Source organism: Vicia villosa, linkage group LG3 (assembly GCF_029867415.1).
Source record: "Vicia villosa cultivar HV-30 ecotype Madison, WI linkage group LG3, Vvil1.0, whole genome shotgun sequence".
Lineage (NCBI taxonomy): Eukaryota > Viridiplantae > Streptophyta > Magnoliopsida > Fabales > Fabaceae > Vicia > Vicia villosa.
This window is the reverse complement of record NC_081182.1, coordinates 169,647,899-169,658,982: the sequence shown is the minus strand read 5'-3', so window position 1 is coordinate 169,658,982 and position 11,084 is coordinate 169,647,899. Positions and strand designations below refer to the sequence as shown.

Sequence of the window (11,084 nt, the reverse complement as noted above, 5' to 3'; positions counted from 1 at the left end):
GTCATTTTTACTTCATTTTTCACACACATGTCACTTAATACATATATTTTGTGTTCAATCAAAAAAATCATAAAAATATTATTTATTTCCTATATTTTAATTAGGTTTAAAATCATATGTTTTAAGTTATTTTCTTAAATACTTAATATACATTTTCACTTTGTTTTAATCTAATTAATTGTGTGAGTAATCATATGATAAAAACCCTAATCATTTAGGTCTTAATTAGGTATAGATTTTGTCTGTACTTCAATTAAGTTGACTTTTGTCAAAATTCAAATTATGTTCAAACTTCAAAGTAAACAGACAATCGAGGTTTTCAAACAACAGAACCCCGTATCTTTTCAACTGTTTTCATAAACAGTAAACCTTTTTTTAAATGGGCCTCTAATAGAGTGTAAGTCCCAAACACCTTCTCTTCTTAGCTTGTTTTCAAAACTGTATTTTCAAAATCTTCTTTCTGTTTTCAAAACATTCTTCTGGTATTTGAAGGGCATTATTCCCGGTGAAACTCTTCAGATACCTATGTGACCTTTGTCCATCTTCACTTCTTCTGCTTTCAAAAACCATTAACTATTTATCATATATATTCAACTGTTATCAACAAAACAACAAAAATACTGTTGAGGCTCTGTACATACTTCTTCAATGGCCTCCACTCCATCCAGGTTAGGCTTTACAAGCTTTCAATTTACAGTCTTTATTTAAATTACTGTCAAATATAAACTGTGCATATATTAGTTTAGAACTGCGTTTGAGTATAAACCTTAGGACAGTTAAACTATATATATATTATAGGAATATGACCTAGGATTGAGAATGTCTTCCCGGTGAAGGCTCTTTCCTAATTAGAGATCTGTAGTTCAAACCCCCAAGATGAATTATTCCCGGTGAAACATCTTGGCAAAAACCTTAGAATCCAAATAAATAGGACACATCCACCCAAAGAGGAATTATTCCCGGTGAAACCTCTTACCCATTTGCTTAGAGCCAAAATAAGTTCAAAACCACATAAGCTTTCTCTTGTGCTATAACAAGGACCCTCGATTAGCCTCCTCTTGGGCTTTGTACAAGGACCCACAGGCTTCTTAAAAGCATTTCCGGCTTCCTCTTGAGCTTGTATACAAGGACCCATCAGGTTTCTTATAAACATAGGAACAGGTCTTTAGTCACCTTTTAGCCTACCCTGGTGAGTTTCTTCCAATTTAAACCAGACTTTAAAACAAGCTAAGTTTGTCTCAATTTCGCATTGAGTATACTTTTTGGAATGAGAGACATGGACAGTCTCTGTCACCCTTATCTTCATCAATCCTCCTTAGTAGAGTCTAGGATCTATGTTTTGGTCATCCTCAGCATTGAGTCAGCCTTCATCTTGGGCTTTAAACAAAGAGTCTCCACTAGATAATCTTTCTGCCATCTTTCTTTTTCAATCTTAAATTCCCTGGAAAGGGTTAGCCTCCAAAGTCATTTAAAATCAATCCATTCCTTCATTTCAACAAAAAACCCCTGGAAAGGGTTAGCCTCCAACATCTGTTTAAAATGTCAAAACAATAATTTCATTCTCTTAGGAGATAATTTCCCCAAAAAAAGTCAAAACCCCTGGAAAGGGTCAGCCTCCAAAAAACATGATAAAGTCAGTCTTTTAACAGACAAATTCACCAGCTGAGTCAAAATCCCTGGAAAGGGTTAGCTTCCAAAAGAAAAACAGTCTTTTTTAATCTCCAGTAGAGTTAAAACCAACAAAAACAGTTAGCCTCAACCTTGGGCTTCATACAAGGCACCCAAACAATAAAACTCCCCTGTCAAGAGTCAGCCTCAACCTTGGGCATTGTACAAGGCAGATAATAGAGTCTCCCCAGTGAGTTCTTCATCACTCAGTAGCCACAACCTTGGGCTTTGTACAAGGCAGATAAACCATATCTTTCATGTGTCAAAGATTCCTAACACTTAGGATCTTTTCCCCATATAGTCATCCATACTTAATTCATTTAAGAGTCCGCCACAACCTTGGGCTTTGTACAAGGCAGAAAATAATGTTTTCCCTAGCTAGAGTCAGCCACAACCTTGGGCTTTGTACAAGGCACATAAAATAAAGTCATTCATTCAATTATCCTCAACAGTCAGCCACAACCTTGGGCTTTGTACAAGGCACATAAAATAAAGTCATTCATTCAATTATCCTCAACAGTCAGCCACAACCTTGGGCTTTGTACAAGGCACACAAATAGAGTCTCCCTAAACAGAGTCAGCCTCAATTCTTGGCTTTGTACAGAACACAAAAATACCCTGTAATTAACCCCCAATGGAGCCACCTCCCAGAGTCAAATATAACATTAATTAATCAATCAAAAAGCCTCAAGCTTGGGCCTCATACAAGCCAGCTAAAGTCAAATCTTTCATACAGTAGATAGACATAGCTTATCTCTATAGAGAGATATTTTTTTTACTACTCTACCACATTCAAACAAACAAACATTTCAATTTCAATTTCAATCAAAGTCTCCCATTTAGGACTCTGAAAGACATGCTCTGGCACATCCCCAGACTTGTACACTTTCCCTAATTTGGACGAGCATCTTTCTTTCATTTAAGAGGCATCTGACTGGCATACTTGTACACCCAAGTAAGGTCCCCCTCTTGAATGAAATGAATCCAGTTATTCTGTCACTCTTTCAAAATGTTTGTGGTAGAATAGTACAAATACCTCTTTGTAGAGATAATTTCATGTCTCTTTACTGTAAACAGAGATTTAATTCCAAGCTTCAACCTTGAGCTTCAAGCAAGGCACCAAAAACAATTAATTTCCCTAGTTAGTTCCCCGAACTACATTAAGCTCTGACTTCCACTAGGGATATGTAGGCATGAGGTTCACAAGGAATCTCAGCGAGCTAATAAAATACCAAAAATAGTCAGTCTGTCTATCTGTCTGTCTTTCTTCAATCAATTCAATTCCTTCTCCTAACACAAAGGAGAAACTTTCCCAATCATTAGCAATAAACACAAACACAATGACACAGAGAAGGTTCCTGTAGAGTACTACAGATATGTAGGGTGTTTAAACACTTCCCTATGTATAACCGACCTCCCGGACTCCAGAATTTCTAGTCTAGGTGTAAATCCCCACACTTAGCAAACTCCTAGGGTTTAGTTGAGATCTTTTTTCCCCTTTCCTACTCGTAGGACAAATAAGAAAGTTCGTGTGATATCGTAGGAAGAACTGAAATAAAATTCATCCCACCACGGGCGCATTCTCCTTCCAAATTTCGCGTGAAGGGTTTAGCGTGCCGTCCTCCCAAGTGAAACGGGGAGGTAAAAGAAAACGACACCACAGCAGGGACAGAACCTAGCCTATCAATACACGGTTTTAAAAATCTTAGAAGCTCCCACATTGGCTCATTAGGAACAAATCTTTACTCAAAGTTTGCATCAACTTCTACACTTAAGGAAAATGATACTTTTGTAATTCCAAGCATAACTAATCAACACCCCCTTCCGCTTCATGAAAAGAACGTCGTTCGAGCCGAGAGTTCTTCTAATAGAGCCACGTTATTGTAATTATTTTTCTTTCATACATATTGTTTCAACCATTGTTTATATCTAATAAGTCAACTGTCTATAGGTAAAAAATTCTAATGTATTCCACATTTTCTTTGTCAATAGATGTCCACCGGATTCCAAGACAGCTCGGGGACGGCCTAAAAATCAATATGGAGTTCCAAATATGGCGCTTAACTTGTGCAGAAAGTTTCCTATACCAACGAATACGCAAGAAACTGCCATGCAAACTCAGACCTCAAGCGCAAACCCACAGCCTGGGTAGATTATTTGATCAATTCATTAAATTACCCTTCAAAACACCTATATATTTGTAAGTTTGATCTTACTAATCTTTGAAAATTGAATAGGTGTTCAACATTCCATAAACCTGGCAGGGGCAGGCCTAGGAAAAAATCCACTGCTCCTAACCTCCCTATGAATCAGAATACAGACATCTCCAACCAAACAATTAACTTCCAACAGTCTATTCCAACTGAAGTATGCAGATCAAGGTACCACTGCCTGACATTGTAACCATTGCTGTGACATTTTATTTAAATGCAACTATCTAATATGCGAATTGGCAAATAGGGGCAGTCTTGGTGCTGACGAGTATACGCCGGTCTCAACACCGACACATGCTCCCAAAAATCGAATGACGCCAACTGAAGATAGGAGATCAAGGTACCAAACATGACATTGTAACCATTCCCTTGACAATTTATTTTAATGCAACTATCTAATATGCAAATTGGAATATAGGGGCAGTCTAGGTGCTGACGAGTTTACGCCGGTCTCAACACCGACACATGCTCCCAAATATCGAATGACGCCAACTGAAGTATGCAAATCAAGGTACCTGAATTTAATTGTAACCATTCCCTTGACAATTTATTTCAATACAACTATCTAATATGCGAATTGGATAATAGGGGCAGTCTTGGTGCTGACGAGTATACCCCGGTCTCAACACCGACACATCCTCCCAAAAATCGAATGACTCCAACATGTCCGGTTTTTACACCTACAGCCAATTTGGATTTTAATAGCGAATCGGACAATGAAAGCGACTATGACCCTTTTGCAAGTAAGTTTAATAATTCGATATCGTACACCGTATGTTTGGTTGAAGCCCATACCTGTCTCAACAACCCTTCTTGGAAGTACACTATATATATTGGTTGAAATTCATAACTGTCTCTACAGCCCGTTTTTCCCATTGGGTTTCAACTATACCCACACATGTGATTTTTTTCTTTATCATAAAATTACAGCATATCTATCCGATGATGAGTTATTCTCGGAAGACGACAATTATGATGCACCTTTCACAATTCATGATAACGCTGCCGGCCACTCTGAAGGTATAAGTTCTAAAACACATCCAGCATACAGTACTTCAGTTATGTTTAAATATTCCATTTCTTCTATAATATTGATATATTCCATGCTTTTGTAGAATATTACGATATCGGATCCCCTCTTATTGAATGCCGATATTGTAAAGCGATGATGTGGTATCAAGAGAGAATGCATAAAAGTTCTCATTCCGCCAACCCGAAGTTTATGATGTGTTGTGGGAACGGGAAAGTTGAAATCCCACTTCTTAGAGAGCCTCCAGAAACCCTTGCAAAACTTTTGTTTGATCACGATAGTTTGGTTAGCCGCAAGTTCCAACAACAGATCCGAGTTTACAACATGATGTTTGCATTCACATCACCGGGGGCAAAGGTTGACAATCGATTTAACAATGGACGTGGGCCTCCAACACTAAGGATACAAGGTCAAACATGTCACCGAATAGGAAGTTTGTTGCCTCCGCAAGGTCAAAAACCTAAGTTTGCTCAGTTATACATTTATGACACCGAAAATGAAGTTGAAAATCGAATGCATGGACTAAGGTTATTTCTTGAAACCCATCCCTGTGAATGTGACATATATATCTCCTTTGTAAATATTGTTACTGTTTTAATATCTTTTGAATTAATATTCATTTTTTCTCCATATCAAGGAACAAAGAAGATTTTGATCCGGAAGTTGTTAGTCGATTAGCAAGCATGCTGTATGAATTCAATCCTCATGCTAAAAGTTTTCAAATGGCAAAACAGTGGTTAAATAATGGGGAAACTCCAAATCTAAAGCTGCGGCTCATTTCAAACCGATCCACCGATGGCAGGGTCTATAATCAACCAACTGTGTCTGAAGTGGCTGCTTTGGTTGTTGGTGATATTGACACGGCGGAAATGAGGGATATCATAATGCATACAAAGGGAGGAAGACTTCAAATAGGGATGGCAACGGGTGCCCGCGGGTGCGGGTTTTATACTACCCAAACCCGCACCCGAAATTACCACCCGAACCCGAACCCAAACCCAAAAGCTATTCGGGTGACAAAATAACACCCACGCCCACACCCGTTGGGTTCGGGTTTTTTCACCCAAACCCAAACCCATAACAAAATACATAAAATATATTATTCCTACAATTTTCTTACAACTTTCCATAATATATATATATATATATATATTCGGGTGTGATTTCGGGTTTCGGGCGCGGGTTTCATAGGACCCAAACCCGCACCCGAAATATCGGGTTGCACCCGAACCCGAACCCAAACCCAGTCAACTCGGGTTTTCACCCGTTGACTCGGGTTCGGGTGCGGGTGGGCCCTGCGGGTTTGGGTCTGTTTGCCATCCCTAACTTCAAAGAATCAACGAGCTACATGCCGCTTACATGGCTTACCAGTATCCTTTGATATTTCCTTATGGTGCGGACGGTTATAGACCTGATGTTGCACATAGAGACTTGCCCGTCAACGAAAACAGCATAAGAAATAGGCTCACAATACGCGAATGGCTTGCTTTCCGCATTCAGACAAGGTTTTCTGAAGCTAAGACTTTGTTATCTTCGAGAAGGTTGTTCCAACAATTCCTGGTCGATGGTTACACAATGTTAGAATCCGAGAAACTAGAGTGGCTACGTAAAAATCAACCAAAGCTTCGAGTGTCCAAGTACAACTCTTTAGAGAAAGAGGGCGATCAAAGTCAAGCTCCAGGAATAAGCATAGGTAAACGAGTTGTTTTGCCTTCTTCCTTTGTTGGCGGCCGTAGGTTTATGGATCAATTGTACTATGATGGGATGGCTATATGCAGTAAAGTTGGATTTCCCGATTTGTTTATTACTTTTACATGTAACCCAAATTGGCCGGAGATTCAAAGAGTTCTCGGACCTCTACATTTGAAGCCTCAAGATCGCCCGGATGTCATTTCAAGAGTTTTCAAAATCAAATTCGATCAACTCCTTTCAGATTTAACCAAAAAAGGCGTTCTAGGAAAAGTGCTTGCTTGTGAGTTACCTCTTCCCATTTACTTAAACGTTTGAATACCATTGCTTTCATGATTTCTAATTTTGTTTTATTGTTCCCATGCTAGATATGTACACCATTGAGTTCCAAAAGAGAGGACTACCTCATGCCCATATATTGCTGTTTTTGCATCCTTCAAACAAATATCCAACGCCCGATGACATTGACAAGATCATTAGTGCGGAAGTCCCCGATCCCAGAAGACACCCTCGGTTATACAATTTGGTAAAATCTCACATGGTCCATGGTCCTTGTGGTTTGGCAAATCTCATCTCACCTTGCATGAAGGATAACAAGTGCACCAAGTTTTATCCTAAGAAATTTCAGCCTACGACTATAGTGGATCACGAGGGCTATCCGGTTTATAGGAGAAGAAACAACGGACACACAATTGAAATGAACGGAATCATCTTTCATAGTGGTCATGTGGTGCCTCACAATCCAAGTTTGCTATTGAAATACGAAGCCCACATCAACATGGAATGGTGCAACCAAAGTACTTCCATCAAATACCTTTTCAAATACATTAACAAAGGGTCGGATCGTATTTCTGCAATCATACAAGGTCAGGACAAAAACAACGTTGACGAGATCAAGCAATATTTGGATTGTCGATACATCTCCCCAAGTTAAGCATGTTGGAGGATCTTTTCTTATTCCATACATGGAAGGAAGCCGGCTGTAGAGAGACTGTTTTTTCTTATGGAAGGTGAAAACTCCGTGTACTACAAAGACTACGAGCACGTTGGTGATGTTTTACTCAAGCCAAGTGTAACCGAGTCAATGTTTACTTCTTGGTTTGAGGCAAACAAAACTTACGAGGAAGCAAGATTGCTAACTTATGGTGACTTTGTTTCAAAATTTGTTTATCATAAAAGAAGTCGGACTTGGAAGCCAAGGAAAAGAGGATATACCATTGGTCGACTCATTTGGGTTCCTCAAAGCACTGGCGAATTGTTTTATTTAAGAATGATGCTCACTGTCACAAAGGGTCCTTTATGCTATAAAGACATTAAGAAAGTTGATGGAAAACAACTTAAAACTTTTAGGGACGCATGCTTTGCGATGGGATTTCTACAAGATGATCGAGAATTTGTCGAGGCGATCAAAGAGGCACATCTTTGGGGTTCCGGTCCTTTTTTACGCAAGTTATTTGTAACAATGTTGTTATCTTCTTCCATGAACAGACCGGAACATGTATGGAGAAAGACTTGGATGTATTTATCAGATGGCATTCTTTATGAGCAACGCTTATTCACAAGAAATCAAGGTATTTTCTTTTTACTCTCACTGTGGTATTTGTTTAGATATATTGCTCCCTTCATGCATTTAACTGTCTACCTGCATAATACTGTTTTTATTTTACATATAACATGCATCCAATATATTTGAACCAGAATATCCAAGTTAATGCATTAACTTAGAGTAAACCGTGGGGAACACCATCATATAATAATTAAAATACCTTGCCTAATTTAAAAATATAAATGTCATAATTGTTTTAGTATTTACAAACTATGGTCTATATGCTGGGAACTCAGAATCCGTTTAATATACCATCTGACAAGTTTTATTCTTTTTTCTATGAGAAGATTCCTAACTAATGGGTTACAATATATGGTATGCAGAATGGAGACTATAATGTACAAACAATGACTCAAACCGTGTCGGTGTTGGATATCACATTAGAAATTAAAACACTGCCAGCTTACATGTGCAGTATAAGAACAATGGAAAGTAGCCTGTAGAAACTATGTCTCATTAAGTTTTTTTAGATCTTCATTTCCAAAACTGATACATTGCCTATCATCCATATGTAACTATCATTATTACAAATGTCTAAGTAATATTTAGTTCTTATTTCTATCATTCATCACATTCTATTATTACCAATTATTTCGTAGGTCTGACAATGAGCGATGCCGAGCTAAAAGAAAGGACACTTATGGCCATTGAGACACTTTTACAAAATAATAATCGAAGTCTGAAAGACTTCAAGACAATGCCATATCCAAAAGATTTTGTCGTCTCCTTTACTGGAAATAGGCTACTTTATGATGAACTTCAATATGAGGTTGTTGCTCAAAAACAAATTTTTGATACTTTGTATGCTTCTCTTACAGGTAAGTAGACTCTATTGAATAAATATTTGAAAGTATACCCATTTTATGTTTTTATTAACACTCTTTTTTGAATTAACTATTATAAATAGATGAGCAACGAAGCATTTTTGAGGAAATCATGGATGCCGTAGAAAAGCAACAAGGTGGGGTGTTTTTTTTATATGGCTATGGTGGGACTGGTAAGACCTTTATGTGGAACACTTTATCAGCAGCACTTAGGTCCAAAAAGAAAATTGTCTTGCCGGTTGCTTCAAGTGGAATTGCAAGTTTGTTGTTACCAGGAGGAAGAACAACTCATTCTAGATTTAAGATTCCCGTTCCTACTTTAGAGACTTCTATTTGCAACATTGAAAAAAAAGATGATATTGCTGAGCTTCTTAAGTTTACGGATTTAATCATCTGGGATGAGGCTCCTATGGCTAACAAGTTTTGCTTCGAAAATCTTTGGACAAATCCTTAAAAGATATCATGAGTGGCCCCACACATGCATCTAAAAAAATATTTGGAGGTAAGGTTGTTGTTTTTGGTGGTGACTTCAGACAGATTCTTCCTGTTATACCAAGAGGTACTAGATCTGATATTATCCATGCAACAATTAATGCTTCTTATATTTGGGATCATTGTAAAGTATTGAGACTTACAAAGAACATGAGATTGCAAAGTGGTCCACCTACTGCTACAGCTGATGAGATTAGGAGCTTTTCTGAGTGGATTTTAAATATTGGAGATGGGACCATGTGTGAACCTAATGATGGTTATGTTGATATCTGTATTCCAGATGAGTTCATAATTTCAAACTTTGCAGATCCTATTCAGGCCATTGTTGAAGATACCTACCCTGATCTCATTCATAATTATCTTGATTCCAATGATCTTCAAAGTCGTGCGATATTAGCTTCAACAATCGAAGTAGTTGATGATATCAACCAATATATCACTAACCTTCTTCCAGGTATTGATATGCCACTTAGTTCATTTCCTAAATGTTAATCATAAATATCTTTGGTACATAAATATAACCTTTTTTCTATTAACATTATTAACTAATTCTTTGTTTTTTCATGATGTAGGAGAAGAGAGAGAATACTTTAGTAGTGATTCCATTGATAGATCAGATGTAACTAACTTTGATGCATATGAGCATGTCACCCCCGAGTTTTTGAACGCTCTGAAAACCTCGGGATTGCCTAGCCATTCAATCAGGTTGAAAGTCGGGGCCACTATTATGTTAATGCGCAACCTAGATCAGTCAGAGGGCTTGTGCAACGGCACACGACTAACTGTAACCAGACTTGCTGCCCATGTCATTGAAGCCAAGATCGTTTCTGGAAAAAATATTGGTAACATCTTTTATATTCCTAGAATGTCTTTATCCCCCTCACAGTCTCCATGGCCATTTAAATTGGTGAGACGCCAATTTCCAATTATTGTTTCCTTTGCCATGACTATTAACAAGTCACAGGGCCAGTCACTTGACAATGTGGGATTGTATTTGCCAAAGGAAGTTTTTAGTCATGGGCAATTGTATGTCGCTATCTCAAGAGTCAAATCGAAAAAGGGTTTGAGGATTCTTATTCATGACAAAGAGAAACAACCTATGCTCTCTACCACCAATGTTGTTTTCAAGGAAGTCTTTCATAACATTTAAAAAGTTCGAGGCTACATATTATTTAGTACCAAACATGTATCAAATAGATTTACCACTTTGAATTGTTATTCATTTGCAATATAACTGAAATTCTGTTTTTTTCATATCTTTCAGGTTATATTCATTCACTTCATTTTGGAATGTCATGTTGCAGCTCGACTTATTTTTTATAAGCTTTTGTAACACATTTTGTATTTCTCCGCTTATTTATAGCAGCATATTGTTTGGTCAGTACTATGCTTATAACATTTGGAATTTTACTAGAGCCAAAAATATTCATATGGAGGCTAATACTTCTGCATTTTCATGACATTAACAATACTATCAATATATTATTAATATATTTTTTGGCAGATTATATCTTTTCATTATAGTCAAATTCCATATGTTAATTTCATCCGGAACAACACAA

At 37.6% G+C, this 11,084-nt stretch overlaps 2 protein-coding genes across 2 annotated transcripts; both read left to right on the top strand.

Annotated features, from left to right (window-relative positions):
* Positions 1–6,486: 6,486 nt before the first annotated feature.
* LOC131659357 (uncharacterized) lies at positions 6,487–8,453 on the top strand. The gene is made up of 5 exons (XM_058928563.1): positions 6,487–6,883; positions 6,969–7,162; positions 7,220–7,466; positions 7,536–8,171; positions 8,407–8,453. Exons 1-5 carry the CDS (start codon positions 6,487–6,489, stop codon positions 8,451–8,453), a joined length of 1,521 nt encoding a protein of 506 aa, XP_058784546.1.
* Positions 8,454–8,813: 360 nt separating this feature from the next.
* LOC131659356 (uncharacterized) lies at positions 8,814–10,672 on the top strand. Its single transcript, XM_058928562.1, has 5 exons — positions 8,814–9,024; positions 9,114–9,442; positions 9,487–9,671; positions 9,741–9,976; positions 10,095–10,672. The coding sequence occupies exons 1-5, from the start codon at positions 8,814–8,816 to the stop codon at positions 10,670–10,672; spliced, it is 1,539 nt and encodes a 512-aa protein (XP_058784545.1).
* Positions 10,673–11,084: the final 412 nt, after the last annotated feature.